Source organism: Asterias amurensis, chromosome 11 (assembly GCF_032118995.1).
Source record: "Asterias amurensis chromosome 11, ASM3211899v1".
Taxonomy (NCBI): Eukaryota; Metazoa; Echinodermata; class Asteroidea; order Forcipulatida; family Asteriidae; genus Asterias; species Asterias amurensis.
In genome coordinates, this window is record NC_092658.1 from 21,318,968 (window position 1) to 21,338,976 (window position 20,009).

General features: G+C 39.6%; 1 protein-coding gene across 1 annotated transcript; it reads left to right on the forward strand.

The window, feature by feature from the left end:
* The first annotated feature begins 9,106 nt into the window (after positions 1 to 9,106).
* On the forward strand, positions 9,107 to 11,003 carry LOC139944664 (uncharacterized). The gene has a single exon (XM_071941734.1). The coding sequence runs from the start codon at positions 9,420 to 9,422 to the stop codon at positions 10,506 to 10,508; it is 1,089 nt and encodes a 362-aa protein (XP_071797835.1). The 5' UTR covers positions 9,107 to 9,419; the 3' UTR covers positions 10,509 to 11,003.
* The last annotated feature ends 9,006 nt before the right edge of the window (positions 11,004 to 20,009 follow it).

Here is a 20,009-nt window from a genome sequence, read left to right on the forward strand (position 1 = left end):
TACTGGATAGACAACCTCGATGATTTCTGGCTAAATGGAAGAACAACACGATCTGAAAGGAAGAAAATAAATCAAACCATTAAAATTTTTTCATGGCCTCAACATTATGACGTATTTTTTTACCTTGTAGAAATGCCTAAAATACCAAACTTTTTGCATTTACAAGTGCAAATAACCAGTGGAGCCTTACGTGTTTTTAAGTTTTGGTCAAGGGAGAGGCCTCTTTGCTTGGCAAATAAAACCAACATTTTTGTATCTAGGATTCTAGGGACAGTTTTGTTTACATTGCGCGCGCACGGACAGAGAGGTACAAGGTTTGCCACGATTTTAGGGACACCTTGAAAATAGGACCTCCTACAAAATATTATGATAAAAGATTTATGTTTTTCTCCTCAAGTTTAAGCTTCCCTCCCCTAAAAAGTTATAGTTTTAGTTATATAGTTTAGTAAGTTACTTTCTTAAAGCCAATATACACTTTCGGTAAACAGTATTGTCCAAGTCCCACACTTCGTGTATCACAACTTATATATAAAATAACAATCCTGTGGAAATTTAGGCTCAATCGGACATCGGAGTCGGGAGAAAATAACGGGAAAACTTACTCCTGTTTTCGCGCGTTTCGCCGTGTCATGACATGTGTTTATAACAAATCCGTAATTCTCGTTAACGAGAATTTATATTGTTTTACCGTTTTCTCAAAAAGTAAAGCATTTCATGGACTAATATTTCAAGAGAAGTCTTTCACCATTACCTTCTGTAAACCCTGTAAATTATTTGTAAATCTGTGAACTTTTTTTTTTTTTTCTGTACCGAAAGGGTCCAATGGCTTTAAAAACATTCAAAATACATTACACAGTTTACATGGTTTATGGACATATATGGTACTTTTAACACGAAAAAGAAGCAATGTACAGGCATACCCTGGGTACAAGTTACTTCTTGATTAAATTGTCAGCAGCTGAGATTCTTTCAGCACAAAAGTGACAAAATAAAAACGGAACACTCACGCTTCACTTGTTACAAACTGCGTCTCTGTCATTTGAATGAACGAACACATGTGATGTGTGTTGCAAAATGTTTAGTCGAGTCCCGTATTACACTATCTGCAGATCTTTTGAGCGTGACGTCTGGGTTGCAGATTTTTTAGTGAAATATAGAGGGCGGGCTTTACCGCCACTAGTCAGAGCCGTATATACGGCTCTGCCACTAGTCAGCGCGCGGTCATTTAATTATTCCTCTACGGTTAAGGCTTCACATAAAAAAAAATAGTAGGGCCCCACGTGTATTTATTTAGATCCCTCATCAAGCAAATTATGCTGTTGGAAATACTAAATTTCAAGTCTGCCGGCATCATGAAGATGTGAACGGTTTAATTGAAAGATTTTAATGTGGAAACATTCTCTATATAGATCTCTTGCCTCCAGGCTTTATTCATATAATCTGTCGGAGAAATAACATGAATTTGTCAGATGTGTTTCTCCCGACATCAAAGTATAGAATCAATAATATTAATGGGAAACAATAACATTGCAATAAAATAAACGTTAATATATACAGTGATTATGTCTACGAGTTATTCAAGGAATAAGGCAACTATAAAATTCACAAACGGGGCAGGTTTCTCTCAGCCCCGGAATTAAACAATTAGAAAAAGACACATCGCTAGAAAATGTACATTAATGTCTAAGCGATTACTAACTAAGGCCATCAAGTAACGACTGTAGTTGGATGGCATCATTAAAGAAAGAAATAATACCAAACAGTATTTCCTCTGGCAGGTTCCCGCCAAAACCTTTATGGCGTCCGCCATCTTGGAAACGCCCAAATATTCAATTAAATAAACCTTGAAAACTGTGCAAAATATACCTCAAGAAGTATTTCTCAAGAGCTCAACTATCTCTTTCTAATAACTCAAACTCATGTATAATAAATAAAGAAAGGTTAATTAAACTAAGTTCTGAAAAAGGGCGGAACTCTCGATTGCAAATCTCAATTCGGAATTATGCCAAAACAACATTAAAAAGTGGCTATAAATCTAAGCAAAATGTATAAAACAAGTATAAATGCAAGGAATTGTATGAAGGTAAATGCAATTTATGATAAAGGGGAAATGTGAAATAAGTAAATGGAAAAGATCATTACCTGTCGGAGAAATAACATGAAGTTGTCAGATGTGTTTCTCCCGACATCAAAGTATAGAATGATCTGAATTGATAAATTTTAAAATAAAGCCACCGCTGGGGGCGCTTGAACCGGGGTTTGAAGTGTGAATAAATTAATGTATTAAGTCAACAAAGAAGCATAAAAAATACGTTTTACACACGTTTTTCTGCCCGTCACAAAGACATAAAATAGGTTTGCCGCCAACTTATGGCGGGTGGAGCATGAAGGGACCGTTGTGCTATAGCGCTATGCCCCCAAAACAACATGCGCCCCCCCCCTAAAATTCTTAAAATAAAATTGTTGAGATTCGAAGGTCAGGCATGCCCCACCCCCCATAGGCCCTATTACCAAGGTGAAAACACAGGCTCCATTTTAGAAAATGACACAGTGTTCTTGTTGTGCTATGCTTAGCTTTATTTTCGGAAGATAAATGTGCCCCGAAGTGCCAACAACACACCCAGGGCAATAATGTTATTTCGACTATCACGTAAAGCCATGGCCATCCAGTCCTTGATGTACATGTACATTGTGATTTTATAGGGCAGCCAGTTGCATCCGATCCATAGAGAAATTACCACTTTCTCTTTGGTTTGTCTTTGTCCAAACTCCAAGTCGGAGCTGGTGACGATGCCCATTAAAAGCTATTAATACCCGCACTGATTAAAAGTGGCCACAGTTTGCCGATGACATTTGGGATTTGCCTTTTTACGGCCACTCATCATGAGCCTGTCCTTTCCCGCATTCCGTCTAGGAGAGCCATTGTTCCATCAGATGATGTGTCTTCTTGCTCTATTGTTGGCGCTTAATAGCCTTCGACATCACAAAATGGTACCCGGGTTTTTTTTCTTCAATAAAGTTTGTACAGGGTGGATGTGTTCGTTTGGTAATTCGTCCATTGTATACAAGTCATCCAATGATCTCGAGAAAGCTCCGAACAGTACGTTGGTTGCACTGGATAGGAGTTTTGGCGGGGCAGTACGTACTTTATTCACTTCACTTGGGGGCACGGGGGGCAAGACACATCTTTAAGGTGACCCTCGATCCTTCAGTTTCACTGACCCCAGCCCCCCCCCCCCCCGCCACGAAAACAAAAATAATACGAGAAGTGCCCTAAGAAAACAAGGCTCCTGCCCCACCCCCATCCTTCGAAAGCAATGCCCCCCCCCCCCCACCCCAAGGCCTTTCTACGGATACGCCGCCGGTAGGGGGTCTCGATGTGGTCTGAAAAGAAGTTTCGCCCAAATCTACACAAGACTTATGAAAGATCTCGATCAGTCTTTGGAGCAATGACCCCATTGTATCACTAAGTAAGTAATCTGAGCAGAATAATCCACTGCAGACAAAATGATAGACCAACCAAGATGAACAAAAAGGTCGCTGAGCAGAGCGAATTTACAAGGCGGTCCGAGAGATTGCATGGATATAATGTACTTTATGCTAAAAAACGGTATTGAAACCATTATTCAAGAGTCATTCTTCTTCTTCTTCTTCCTTGAAGATAAAGCACACACCGGGTATCCCTTCTCGATAGAAATCATACTAGGGGTCTTTATCCATCAGTGGTGTCAGGACTCTTCGTATCCTTTGCCACTTCGTACCATCCCATGGAGGAATTCTAATTTAATCCTCCATGGTACCATGAACACTTTGTACCTTTTGCAGGGTACGAGTGAATTCAATTTGGTCATTTCTCACCTTCGTACTGCCCATCACAGTACGAAGTTGTTACGGTATGAAGTGTCCCGAAGGTACGAAGTATCCAGGGTATACGAAGTGTCCAACGTGGAGTACTATCCGACACATATTACGGTTTTACGTCCCATCCTAAGGATGGGACATTTTCACAGATGTGAACAAAAGTGTCGAGGCCGGGTGTCGACTATCGCGATTAACTATAGAATACTGTATGTTGAAACTCCTGCTATATATTGAGCCTTACATTGCATAAACCCGGATCTTCTACCCCAAAAATGTAACCCGTAAAAATGGAAAATTAAAAAAAACCATCTCGCCATGATAAAACAAAATGCTGGGGTAACTCAAATGAAGTTCCAAAGAAGCACAGGAATGTAGTGATTGTCAAAACAATCACCCATATAAATCAAAGTTAAAGCTTACCAAGTCCATAGCAGTATACATTTGAAGCTGGCAAAACTTAGAACATCAAGTTCATACGAAACAATGGAAGTTTGTATGTGAGAACAACACATATGGGTGTTCCTCTTCTACACCGACTGGCTGTTATCTGAAATCATTTACTACTGGGTGACATTAACCCCACCATGGGTTGTACAAGAAGTTTACTGTTTATTACAAAGGATTCCTTAGAAAATAGGTGCTAGAACTTTAGAAGAGCTTAAAGGAGAAACGTAAACAGTGTATGGGTAATTAACTTTAACATCAACTTTAACAATGTGCAACTAAACAAAGTGTGTGGGTTATGCCACAACACAACAGAATATGCATAAAGAGCAAAACCATTCAAATAAATAATAATAATAACTATTCATATTAGTTTTCCATATACATTATAAAGATCATTGTCTGCAATGGCGACTGCTATGATCCGGAATTAGTGACGCAACTTTGTATGTTTACTTTCCAATCTGTGCATAACAAAGCAGCATGTCAACGACCGCACTGCCGCAAAGCGATTGAGGTCCATTTATCATGGTCCTGCCTTGCTCTGGTGCAGCCATCTTGATTTTTCCCCATTTGATATCAATGTAACAATGATGTAACCAAGACGAGGCTGGATGAACAACATCGTCTGGTTCCTATTTGCACATTTACTCATTAGCATTATTTAGTGTTATTCGATACAAGGATCATGACCAAGATGGAAACCGCATGATAAAGGTCTATAAATATAGTTTGCAAGTGGTTTTGGCATAAATGTTACAACCATCCAACATGGAAATTGTTGCAATAAAGAGAAAGATTTTGTCTCATTGTTCCTTGGGGAAAAGTAGAAAAATAAACAGTTTCAATTGTTTAAAAATGGCTGCCACTGCTTGTTATAGTCGCCTTATTAAATGAAAACTTTGGGTAGCCCTTAGCTAAATAGTGTTCTGACTGGTGTGCCAAATGCTTACATTGTATAAATGCACCTGCATCCTGCAGTGCTATCGATGGAGGGAACACTCCACTGGTAGTACCACCATGGATGAAGAACTCCATGGTACCACTGGTATCGATATGAGAGCGAGGACTGTTGACTGACCTATAGCTTATGCTCTTTTACAGGCAGGCCTGATACTTCACAGAGGCAACGACCGCCATGCCCCGTAGTCATTGTCTTGGTGGCAATTTAAAAAAAAACGAAGCCCTTTCGAAAACGAAGAACACAGTCCTAATATACAAGCCTGCTAAAGGTATACCACATAGTATGATGTTACTTTCAAAGCTCCATTCTCTCATTCACAGGAAACATAAAGCTACATCGTAAAAGCACACAAAGTAGGAAACCAAAGGAATGCAAATTGCGATGCACCAAACGAGAAATCAATGGCTCAGCAACCCAAGCCGGTAGCCAGGAACACGAGGGCGAACCCATTATCCAGTTGTGAAGTGATTAATAATGATCGTAATTTTATCATGTCAATTTCGGACCAATTCGACTTTGAAAGGGTTTATGTGTTTTTATCCCGAAACATTATGACACTTTGTTGTTTGGGCGGCTTATTTTCTGTGTAAATTGTTACCAATCGCTGATTGTGCACTGACTCTTGTGAAGATTAAAGACGGGCTCAATGGCGGCTAAACTACGTCATGCGTGTCATTTTTATTAATGGAGAAATTGAAGGGGATTGAGGAATGCATTTCCTCCACACACAGAGGGGGATTTGGGCCGAGGAAATCTCTTAAACCACGGGGGTGATAATACCTCTGTTGATGGTATCGACCGAGGGTGTCATTAACTCTACTTGACGACTTGACTGATGTTTGCAAATTACCAGGGATATCTTTGGTGAAGCGGAAATGGCGCCACGCTATGGGGAGGCAAAAATATCAAATTATATTTTCAAATTATGTTTGGAGAAACTTTACTTACCTGTGAGATCAATTAAAACGTGGTTATATGGGATAACCGTTGAACAAGAGAGTGCTCTGTGTTGCAAGAAGTTTAATTGCGACAAAATGAAAGAAGAATAGTGACGTACTGGCAGCAGATAACCAAACTATATCACATAAAATGAACTGCGATTTCAGTGCTGGACTCGGGCTTGACAAAATGGATGCCTCATTACCCCAAAAACCGCATTGCCAATGCGCCCAACGAATGGACAATGAACGCATTCAACCACGAATTCGCAATCAACTAAAATCACCCATAATCAGTTTTTAAATTTTGTCGGGTGGGTTGTTATATGAACTGAAAGCGGTAGGCGGGCTATAACTTGTAAGCGTTCATAATTAAAGGAACACGTTGCCTTGGATCGGACGAGTTGGTCTTTTAAAAGCAGTTGAAACCGTTTGTTATGAAATACATATGGTTAGAAAGATATTTTAAAAGTAGAATAAAATAATCCACACAAGTATCACTCGAAATTGCACGGTTTTCCTTTTACGTCGCGCACTAACACGGTCGGCCATTTATGGGAGTCAAAATGTTGACTCCCATAAATGGCCGAACGTGTTTCTTCGCGACGTATAAGGAAAACCGTGCAATTTCGAGGCATGTTTGTGTGGATCATTATATTCTACTTTTAAATTATCTATCTAACCATTTTCAATTTGTAATAAATGGTTTCAAACGCTTTTCAAAGACCAACTCGACCGATCCAAGGCAACGTGTTCCTTTAACCCCGTTCATTTACATGGGGCCTATCCCATTTCAAGATCAGTATGTGACCCGGAGTCAATTTACCAAGTATAATGGGTCAAAGTTACGCAAAATCCAAGATTTTTTTTAGGTTTCCGGGTCAGCCTGACCAAGAAATGGTCAGGCCCCGAACCATGCTGAGATCACCAAGGTCAATTCTGATCCGGCGGTTGTAGAGCGTATGATGCAAGAAGGTCGCCTAGTATCAGCCGGTATTTATTATAAAGTATTGTGTCAACCGTTGCTTACAAACCGTTGATCGAAGGCGCGGCAGGTCCTGACTGAATGCCACCGGTTTGTTGTTTTTTAATCTTTTGCACTGTGTTTCTGTTTACTTTTTTTAAAGTACATCAGCGAGGCTCCGAATTTTGCTTAGACATAATAATACCATGCAAACAAGGACCTTTGTGTTTTTAAATGATTAAATATCTGTATTGTATAACATTCACAAACAAAGTCTGATATTGTGTCCTCGAATGAATTGTTACTTGGTTTCTTGTTTGTTCTTTTGTTTATAGTAAATCTGAGATAGCGTTTAATTGCTCAAAGACAAAACTGTCAGTTCAAAGTGCACATTGAATTAATTTTAAGAGATCGTGCATTATGCTTGTAATATGATACAGATGGATTTAAAATTTATATCTGATGAGAAATACGTGATTCGGTCCTTTTCTTAAATATTACATTCCAAAACTCCGAAGCCCTACAAACATTTTTAAAAGATGGGGAGAGTCTTTTGCAGCTTAACGGTTCTTTCCAAAGCAGATTAGGCTTGAAAAGGAGGGTTGATTCCATGGTGAATTGTTCTGCTCCATGACCCAGCAACAGTGTTCGGTGGGTCCTCGAGCTCTGCCAAACTGCACTGAATGGTTCTCCTCTCAACCAACCAGTAAGTGGATTTTAAAATCTCGCCAGAATTCTTGACAACAAAACTGACTTCGGATTCGATTAGAATGCCGGTTGCTTTGGATGTTAATCACCCGGTAAAACCGATGGGGGATTAGAGGGCTTGAAGTCTATCCATGTGTACTCATGCGAAACAATAGGATTTAACCAAACCACAACAGGATTTTATGGCTTAACTAAAGGTAACCACTGACTGTAAAGAATTACATTCTTAATCTTAGCTAAGATTGTTCATGCATTCTTGTGTTGAAACAACGCTTAATGAACGGATAACGGATGAGCTGCCATCACTGTTTGTCGACTTCTTCCTCCAAGATGAAACAGACAGTTCAGTGGTGCGGTCTAACACCTCAGAGACCAATTTCGTAAAGCCTGCAGAACAACATCTCACAAAGCACAGAAAAAATGCTGCTTAGCAGAATAGGTTACCACCAAGATTTCACAAGGTTGCCACCAGGGTCCAATTTCATTAAGCTGCTAAGCAGTAAATATTGCTTGACAAGTTTCTTTGCTCAGCAAAAATTAATGGGACACCAGTCCAAAAATTGAATTTAATTTTGGATGGTAACCTGTTTCTGTTAAGAAAAATCTGTCTGTGCTTGGCACGTTTGTATGCTTACTACAGGCTATATAAAATTGGGCCTGTGTCCCATCCATTTCTTCCTCAGTAAAGAAATTTGATGAGCAGCATAATATTTTAAAGGCAGTCGACACTATTGATAATTACTTGTTAGCATAAAACCTTACTTGGTAACGAGAAATGGGGAGAGTTTGATAGTATAAAACATTGTGAGAAACGGCTCCCTCTGTAGTGACGTAGTTTTCGTGAAAGAAGTAACTTTGAACGAATTTGATTTTGAGAACTCAGATTTAGAATTTGAGGTCTCGAAATCAACCATCTAAAAGCACACAGCTCCGTGTGACAAGGGTGTTTTTTCTTTCATTATTATCTCGCAACTTCGACGACCGATTGAGCTCAAATTTTCACAGGTTTGTTATTTTAGGCATAATGTTGAGATACATCAAGTGAGAAGACTGGTCTTTGACAATTACCAATAGCGTACAGTGTCTTTAAATAGGTTTATGAAGGTGGGCTCTTCATTCTGATAACTTGTTCATTTTGATCACTGGCCGTTGATTAATCAGCAGTGACGATCTGAGTAAAGTCGGCAATGTAAAGAAGGTATCCCAGCATTGTGATGGTTTACACAGAGATGGGGTGGTTATCTCTGATGGTTCATCCCAATCTCATCAGTGTGTCACCCCACTGACTGACTCAAGTATTGATTACTACACGTCCATTGACGACCACAAAGCATAAGATCTTCTTATGTCATTTTATCCACTCCAGTGCGTGTTTCATCGGTTTACATTCACTGGTGGCACGGTGCAGTATTCGATAACGTCCAGAGGCGTCAATCTAGAGCTGACTCATTTGTCATACACGATCACTTCAGTAGTCAACAGTGCTTGACGCGAATTATCAAGAACTGAAATCTCAACTTTTCCAGCGTTTTCCTTCAAAATGTTGCTGGTTAATGTACTGGTTGTTGCGGTAGCTGTGAGTTTAAGCTCATCTATGGCACAGGCAGCGTGCCCATCGGGGTTCTATGATGCTGGAAATCATTGTATCATTACTATCTGGCAGACTATGACGCTCGATGATGCCGAGGCTCACTGCGTCAGATTGGGTGGCCGTATTTTTGCTCCAAGTGGGGCCACCACCACAGCGCTGAAGAGTTACGCTGATGCCACCTTTCTCCCAAATCCTGATCTATGGGGGAGATATTGGGTCGGTCTGACCGAAGACTTATCCAATGCTTGGCAGAGGAATGTAGTTGAGCAAGGGGAACTTGACAGTGGACCGTATTGTGTAGCGCTGGATTACAAAAGACCCTTGTCCCAGCATCTGCAGTTTTATGGATATGACCGAGTAACATGCCGAGATGGTGTCAAGTTACCGACTATTTGCAGGCTTAACCCAATCGCCATCCAACCGACCCCCGAGCCTGTACTTCCTGCAGATAATATCGAGGCAACGTGCCCACCACCAGCGCCTTGCCCAACCTGCCCTGCCCAGGTCACTTGCCCTCCACAGGTGACTTGCCCCTCCTTGACGTGTCCCCCAACTGTAACATGTAAGAGCGAGTCCGTCACACCCCGCCCTCCGCAATCTATCACTGCAGTTAACGTTTGCCCTTCCAATTGGTTCGCCCGTGGACAATTTTGCTACCATTTCCGTATCGCCGGCCAAAATTGGATAGAAGCGTCTCTCAGCTGTCAGAAGCAAAATGCTCATCTTGTATCCATCTTGAGCAAGGACGAGAACGACTATATAGGACAGATAAGTAATGATCTTTCAGTGGCAACACCAACGATGCGTCGGTTCTGGATCGGTTTGACGGATGCCAACCAGGAAGGGGAGATGGAATGGAGTAATGGAGATCCAATCTCCTTCACATCTTGGGGTCCAAGACAACCAAGCAAGCACAAGATACGTCGATTCCGTGAGAACTGCGTCATCACCAACAACAACATGGTGGGTCTATGGGATGATATATCGTGCAAGAAAATACATCCTTATATCTGCAAAAAGACAGCTGATACCAAGTAGAACTTGATGTGGTATCTTTTTAAAGTATGAAGGGACATAAACAGTGTATTTAAATTTATTTTTTGGAGGTAGGCTATTTACTAACAATCTTAACGGTAAAGGGAGGATCCATGCTGGTGCACTGAACAAAAAACTGGTTGTAAAACTGACACCATGGGTTTGTCGCAAGTAGATAGAAGATGATCAGAGCATACTGATCGAAATGTCGAGTTGAAACCAACGGTTCTTTTCAGAACCACCCCAACTCATTTCATTTAGAGATATAGTCATTACATGGTGTTACCGCAAACCTTTCCATATCGTATTTCCACAATGCAAAGTTTCAAATCCTACTTAAAGGCAGTGGACACTATTGGTAATTGTCAAAGACTAGCCTTCACAGTTGGTCTATCTCAACATATGCATAAAATAACTAACATGTGAAAAATTGAGCTCAATCGGTCATCGAAGGTTCGAGATATTAATGAAAGAAAAAACCACCCTTGTCACACGAAGTTGTGTTTAGATGGTTGATTTCGAGACCTCAAGTTCTAAATCTGAGGTCTCGAAATCAAACTCGTGGAAAAATACTTCTTTCTCAAAAACTATGGCACTTCAGAGGGAGCCGTTTCTCACAATGTTTTATACCATCAACCTCTCCCCATTACTCGTCACCAAGTAAGGTTTTATGCTAATAATTATTTTGAGTAATTACCAATAGTGTCCACTGCCTTTAAGAAAATAATAACAATTTACGCTTGTACGGTATAAATCACTAATTTTCGCCAATACAATAATTTGTGTTATTTGGATTCACTTTTTGGTATTGAGACTGTGGCAACACCTATGATGTTAATTTTAACACCTCTGGTTCGGGGGTGTTGTTTAGAGCGTTGTTCTGATCAATGGAAGCGCGTTGTGTCAACATAAGAGATTGGGTTGTATTTGTACATGAATTTACCACACACCATAAATCTTCTGAAGTGATAGTATAGCTCCTCAGTTTAGTTGGAGCTAGAAAATCTAGTTGGCAATTTATTACACCATCAGCCCTATGGGGTTCCTGTCTTTTGGTCTATCATTCACAAAGATTTACTGCTTTATAATTATCAGGTGGCTAGAATTCCACAGTTGCTTTGCACATTTCGCAGTTAAACAACTTTTAGATTACAAGTTAAACACCACTTGAGTTTGGTTTGCGAGACAAGCCTGTCATTCGGTGTGCCAATCTTGACAAGTTTTAATAAACCAAAATTTTGTTTAGCTCTGCATTCAAGGTCTTTCAAATCGGTTGGTTTTTATTGTGTAACTTGTTATTGGTAGATTAACTGAAAATCAGTTCAGTACGTATCATGTTGCCAATGTTTAATTCATTTGTAAAATAGACACCTTTATCAATTTTTTAAAATGTTAGTTATTTTAAAGACAGAGGTAAAGATACCCAACTTAAGTGTAGTTATATGTTTACGCTCATTACTGGACACCGTTGGCAATTACTCAAAATGATTAACAACGAGCAATGGAGAGCTGTTGATAGTATAAAACATTGTGAGTAACGGCTCCCTCTGAAGCATAGAGAAATTCTTTATGCTCTGAAGTAACGCAGCTTGTGAGAAAGAGGTAATTTCACACTGATTTTCTTTTAAAAGACTTCAGGCCCGAAGCCTTTTTTAGTGTCTGAAAGCACACAAATTATCCGTCGATATCAAACTGACAAAAAAGTGAGGGATTCAGAAGGACTGAGACCGTGTGTAGTCCCAAACATAAAGTGTTTATTTCACTGTGTTGAGCATATCTCTTTTAGGCTAAGTCCAAACAATATTGGTGACATCAAAACTAGACAACTGCGTCCATTTGTTTATACTTGTGAACGTTTTTAGGCCGATTTCTCACTATGCAAATTCCTGTATTCTGAAAATGTGAGAACACAGTGTTCGTAAATGCGCTTACTCACATATAAAGCCTTTATATTTAAATAAATGTATAATTTATCTATGTAGTGGGCCTGTAAGAGTTATATTCTAATCTGTGTACATTTGGCAACATCATTGACATAGAAACCTTTACCTATTTCCCAATATCTATTTTCATTGAAATGTTGAGATTACTTTAATGTACCTATCTATATTATATTAATTATGGCTTTAGGCGACAGTGTTTTTATCTTTAATTGTTTGGTTGTATTCAGTGTCGGTATTTTTAGAATAATTTTGACAATGGGATGTATTTCTCATGACATTCCACATATTTTTGTGTCAAAGCCAAACTTCTTGGGGTTCAGTTACTGAGGAGTCAGTTTCCACGACTCGACTATTCAATATGCTGATGCTGGTTTTTGACGACTTTCTTAATAGATTGTGCAGTTGATCAATCCTTACCTCTTATTTCTCAGGGTTTTCTTCATAAGATGATATCCCTGCAACATCTACTGGAAATAAGAATGGCGACCTAATTCGTTTACCTTTGTGGTTCATGATGAAAAAACGCCAAAAATGCCCCCGGGTTGGTCCTTTGGAAAACGGCACTGTGCTGTCCCACAAAAGGTCTCATTCCTTCGAGGAATTCACGTCATTTGAATAAGATTACAGCATTGAGATTGTGCTCTTTATGTGGTTACATAACACCATTTTGTTTGCCTACCTCTCTATTTTTGTATATTCGGGATTAAAGTAGTCTAGATATTAACTCACTGTGAAACTAATAATTGTGCAAATTAAATTTTGAGGTGCTATGCGTAACGACACAGAAAGTTATTGACGCAGTTATTTAAAGTGTTGTTTTGTATTATATTCTTAAATTGAATTATACCAATAAAGCTGCAGCAATTCAAAGCATGATTTATGACACAATTATAAAGATCAGTTCGCTAAGGCGTGTTTCTCTGTGTAAGGTGATGGGGAAATGGGTACGGGCGGGGCTGGGAGCGGGCAATGCCAGCGAACGCAGCGGGCCTTCTACTAAAGAGAACCAACGGCGGATCCAAATTAACCATAAAATAATTGCTTAATCGTAAGGACGAAATAAATCAATTTTATGGTGATTGGGAAGGGTTCTGCGTTCGGGGAAGGCCCCCCCCTCCAACTTTCCAAAAACCACAAACAATACCCAAACAAAAATCCACACACACCCACGAACTGTGCAGAAGTCTATAGTTGGTTTGTTGTTTCAAGTTGTACACAAAAGTTTTAAAAACTAAAAGTCGACTTGTGTTGTAAAGGGAGCAAAACGCTTTATTAAAACACCAGTTTGTGTTGGAGTTTTACCGTAGTTAACAGGTTGCTTCGTTTTTGAAAGGGTAAGGACAACGAGGCATTTTAAAGGGCATGCACCTTAGTAAATGGAACCCTATATTACGAGGAAATTGTAAACTTCTGGGGCATTTCAACTTCACAAAGGCAATGGCCAGGGGGCATGGAGGCAATCGCATTCGTTGCCTCCGTATGAAGTATCAGGTCTTGATTAAAATATAGTATAAGGTAAATAGCTACAAAATTAACAGGCAAAGTAAGAAGGTAAAAGTCGGTATATGGAAACTGCAGTCACAGTTTTCAAGAACTTGTGCAATTTATGTAAAATTTGCGTGGGTCGGTAAAGGTGTAGTAGCCCACTTTCCCGAGCTATAAGCCCCGTGAATTTATCCACAAGCTTATTACAGGGTGAGATTCGAACACACGACTTGTGCCATTATAGAGAGCAAATGCTCTCTATCGAGACAATCGAGCTAGGTTAGCTGCATATAGGCCTATTGCTTTCCCTGATGCATCTGACAGCAGAAGTCAACATGGGTGTTTCACCGGGCTATTTTTGAAAAAGGCCTTGCTTAAATAGGACAAAAACAAACTTTAACTTCATATGATATTTGAAGCTTTGCCTGGTTTGGTTTTAACATGGAGGAATTTATTCCTCCATGGTTTTAAGTACTTTTCCAGTGTTGTTGATACACCTTTGTGTATTGTATTGATGTTTGACATGCATTCAGGAAGGCAGCGTCGACAGTCTGACCGGCCATTTTGAATCGCCAACCGTCTGGCCATGCAAAGCGGCGAGTGGGTAATTTACTTCAAGTTAAACCATGATAATTGTGGTTAAATCTAATGACTGTTTCCTTCCACGTTCATGACATTATACATCATCGATCCTCAATTACATTGTAAGTCTGTTTTTGTTCCTTGTTCTTGTTAACTGACTTTCAAAGAGGAACATGGTCGTGGGATGACAACAACTCCCATACACCACAAGTCTGTATCACTTCACTGGCGCCGTTTCTTGTTTCTTGACGATATACCTTGGAGGTGGAGATAAGACCTCCATGGTGTTTTTTGATCCGGGGATAAACGCCCATCCTTTCTGAATGTCTAGTCATGAAACTAAACCTGGGGAGGTCTTTAAACTTAATCGGCTTTATTGTTGCGTTGCGAACCCTTGTGTCAGCAGAAAATGTACGTTTCCCAAAGTTGAAAGCAGTTCAATTTAATCAAAATGATGACGTGTGAAAAGCTAACTGCATCACAATTTGCGCTCGCTGTGTCTACGGCATATAATAATGTGGCAAGAGATTCAAGTCCCCTGCAGCCGATTTCAAGACCGACGAAACGCTATGGATTAATCAGAATCTCGAGTTCAGAGGACGAGTAACTCATCCTAACCATGGAAGTATTCTTCCTCCCTAATTAGCCCGGGTTCATATGGTTATGGAACTTAAATCGCCAAGTTAGAGAGAGTTTGGTAAAATCGACGGCTGGATATTTTGTCCCAATAAAAGTAGAACTGTGTACTATTTTGGGGGGATAGCGCCCTCTGTCGAATCATCCTCCTTCAGACCATCTCTGTCCTTACTCTATGTTTTTTCCCATGGGGACAGAATCTCCGGGGGACAAATTTTCCTGAAAACATAATCAAGTTGTCATTCCAGCCATCTGCCATCTTTATAGGCATAGCCGTAAGAAAAGTGTGGATTCGACTGCAAATAAAGAATGCATGTGAATTACTCGTATATGCAAATTTTACTGTATTCATGATGTAGCCACGGTACATTGTAAATTTCTCACTAAAGAGTTTGAAGCAGCATAATGAAACCTGACCCGAACTAGCTCTTTTTTGGTAAATGTTTAAATTCGATAGATCAACATCTTCATGCAGATGCGATTGGTGTTATATACCCGTGCATGTAAAAAAGGAGTGAATTATAATATAATTTATTACGTAAACTTATTACGTCCACGATCAACTATTATTTTAAACTCCTTACGGAAACAATAACAAGTCCTTGTCTGCTGACTAACAACAACATGGCTGCTCTATGCTGTGGAGGAATGGTGGGTGATCAATGACATGCACCCTCTACATCTCAATTGCAATACGGCCTAAGTGGATTGATTGGATTTGCCAAGTGGAAGAAAACTATTCATATACGTTGAGCAATTAAAGTCGTCATAACGCACGTGGGTAGATGTGAGGATACTTACCACGGAGCTATATAAAGATGAGTCTATACCTCCGGCCGCAACCTTATACCATACCACACCATCAAACCACAACTAGATCGTGATGAAAATATAAATTGCTCATATCCGTTTTCAACGGATGAATTGCATCCTCGAAAAGAAGGGATGTGCAACTCATCCTTTGTTTCAATAACATTCAAGTGTGTATAACATAGGCCTACCACAAATACAATACATCTTGCGGTCATTGCCTTAGTATAGCCATTGGAATATTATTATTAAGGTCATCTTAGTTTTTTCTACCACCGTTGTCTATTTATAGTGAGTGCCAAGATAGCAAGGTCACATTTTATGGTTAGACCATGGAGGTTTAGACCGTGGACGTTATACCATGGTTCCATTGCAGACACCATTAGAGTGTCACCACGTCGTCGTCTCTTAAAGTGATTCGATTCACATGGCCAGTTATTTACACATGAAAGACGCTTTTGAGAGTTAAACCTTTCACAGCAACACTCTCTATGGCGCGGGTATGTGCGTTTTAACATGGTTCACGCCATTTTGTTAGTGTACCCAAAAGATTATTATACTACAGTTCGCAAGTTGCTTTACCACCGAAGCGACGTATACTGTGCCGTAGTGGAGCACTTTTCAACGGGGGTTCTGGTTGAAGACACACCTTGAAAACGTAGCAGGTGCAGTGGGTATGTATTATGATAGATTGCACAGTGGGCTATAACACGGAACTGTTACTTGTCAGTGGCAAGTCGTAGTTGTTGATGCCGTTCTCTGATTTAATCGAAGTACATGATAACAATCTTTAATCTTTAACCGATTGTATAGGGTCACGTAATTAATGTCAAGATCAAAGGGTCATGTCTATGTGTACAACCCTTACTCTATGGTACAACTAGCTGGTTCATTCCTCCATGCATTAGGTATAGGCCCCGGCCCTACCAGAGTTCGCTATAGCTCAATTTGTAAAGGCCAGCATTGGCTGGATTCGCAGAATATTGTGACAATACTAAGGTCTTCTGTTGATTTACATGTACAATTTATCAATGAACCCCTCGGTAGCCTACTTGAATTAATCTTATTCCTCCATGAATTGATCATTGAATATCAGGACTGTGTATCGTCACTATTGCTCTCTGCATGGAACTATGCTCTCTGGAGTTAAGAATTGTTTTGAATTGGCCTAGTTAGATAACAATAGCTATTGTATACATTGTGGCATAACCTGCAAACACCTACCAGGTTGACAGTAAGCAGGTTATCACAATTAGAGATAAATCGTGTAAAGGATTACAATAAAAGATGTCTCGGTGAGAATTATAAAGATAATACAAAATGTTAATTGACAATTGCCGAATGAGTAAATTTTCAAGGTTTACTTATGGAGTCGTTTATCTAATCACAAGCTATAGTGTTGTTTGGTCATGTCATTTGGAATGTTATCGTCAACAAGCCGTGTGTGGACAGAGCTAGCACTCGGCTTGTAGTAGCATGGAATGGGAATTTCCTCTATGGTTGAAACCGACACCTTTTAAAGGAACACGTTGCCTTGGATCGGTCGAGTTGGTCTTTGAAAAGCATTTGTAACCGTTTTTTATAAAATGCATATAGGTAGAAAGACGTTGTATAAGTAGAATACAATAATCCACACAAACATGCCTCGGAATTGCACGGTTTTCCCTTTACCTCGTCGACTAACACGGTCGGCCATTTATGGGAGTCAATTTTGACTCCCATAAATGGCCGAACGTGTAAGTTCGCACAGTAAAAGGAAAACCAAGCAATTTCGAGGCAAACTTGTGTGGATCATTGTATTCTACTTTTAAAACATCTTTCCAACCATATGCATTTTATAAAAAAGGGTTAAAAAACGCTTTTTATAGACCAACTCGTCCGATCCAAGGCAATGTGTTCCTTAAACTGTTTCAGTTAACATCACAATCCTGAGTTATGCACCCAGACTTACGTTAGGTCATTTAGCTGTTTCCGTGGGCTATATTTCCAGCTCGCATTCCTCAACTGCTCAGGACATGTAAAGGGCGTCTATACCCAATCATGACATGGTCATTTTGTTTCAAGAAAATGTAGTATAAAAACTAACGAGCCCAACAAACAAATAAAATGTGGAAATCGATTTGGCTGTTGCAAACTGCTTGTCAACTAATCAACTAAAAAGGACCTATATGGCCTGAGGTTTTTACCCTAGCAGAGCCTTTCTATAATGGCCTGATACGTTCTGACCCTTTTAGCAGAGCTTTTCTCGGGGTGCAACACAATACAGCGACAGTGCAATGGATGTTGCCAGTTTAAAACCCGGATTCATATTGTTGGTTGTTTGACTTCCTATTGATTTACAGTGTTTTCTTCTTTTCCCCAGGACCACTCAATCGGATCTTAAGCTGACGAAGAGACATTTGTCAACACCTTTACAATCAAATTCCTCTATAGTGACAAAAAGGCTGACAACTAAACCAGAAACGTCTATTTTGGATCTAATGTATTAGCAAGAGTCCTGTATTCCTACTGCAACAATATGGGGAATACTCAGAACCGTTTTCTGCCCTTTGATCGTGTGTTACCGAAGTGTGAACCAGGGGACCTCCTAGAAATTCTCTATCCAAACTCATCATTCAACCATTGGGCAGTGTACATCGGTGAGGGCGCTATCATACATGTACGTCAACCATGGATCAAACGGGAGTCGGTAGAAAGTGCTGTTGGTGCTGATTTCAATGACAACACTACAAGATCTAAACGTATGCGCATCAATAATGACAAACATAAGGTGTTGAAAATCCCCCCACAATCATCGCAGAAAATTATAGACTCGGCAAACGAGCAGATAGGTGTGGAATGGTACAACATGCAATTATATGGCTGTGAGATGTTTGCCATAAGATGTCGCTATGGTGTCAAAGTGGACGTGAGAAATGATTTTTATAAATCAACAGATATTGAGAAACCAACTGACTCGATGGTGGCGCTATCTAACCCACTTATAACACATGGACATCAGCAACACGAATTTTGATATTCTGAAAAATTATTTAGGTGTTATTATGTCAAAATTAACAATCAGTTACAGACCATTATTCTCACATGTGTATCCAAACTACATGTATGCATACACAACCAATCTGTGAAAATTTGGGCTCTTGGTCATCGAGGTTGCAAGACAATAACGAAAGAAAAACACCCTAGTTGCACACAATGTATGCTTTTTTAGATGCCTGAGAAAGGCTTCCAAGCCTGAAATTCTTTTATTCAAATATTCAAGAGAGAAATTACCTCTTTCTCAAAAACTACGTCATAACTTCAGAGGGAGTCATTTCCTCACAATGTTTTTATACCATCAACAGCTCTCCATTGCTCGTTAACCAAGATAAGTTGTGCTCAAAATGTATATTTATAGCAAACGTATCCAGTGCCTTTAAAAGCAAATTGTTTTATTTTGATCTAGTAAAAGTTAATTTAAATGCATGATCATATTTTTGTATTAGTGATGCCGAACTGTGTACGTGCAAAGGAGCCTTTAGAAGGGACCAGTTTTCAGTAGAAGATGTAAATCATAACTTTAAAAAAATGCTACGCATCCCCGGGTGGCGTCTTAAAGCCATTATACACTTTTGGTAAACAGTATTGTCCAAGTCCCACACTTCGTGTATCACAACTTATATATAAATAACAAACCTGTGAAAATTTAGGCTCAATCGATCATCGGAGTCGGGAGAAAATAACGGGTAAACCCACTCTTGTTTCCGAGCGTTTCGCCGTGTCATGACATGTGTTTAAAATAAATCCGTAATTCTCGCTATCGAGAATTGATATTGTTTTAATGTTTTCTCAAAAAATAAAGCATTTCATGTAACAATATTTCAAGAGAAGTCTTTCACCATTACCTTCTGTAAACCCTGTAAATTATTTGTAAATCTGTGATTTTTTTTTCTGTACCGAAAGTGTATAATGGCTTTCAAATCTGGAGATTGGGTGCGTTTGAAATATTGTACAACTTATTCAAACTGGGGTTTCACTCTATTTCAAAACACCTTCATTTACGATACTT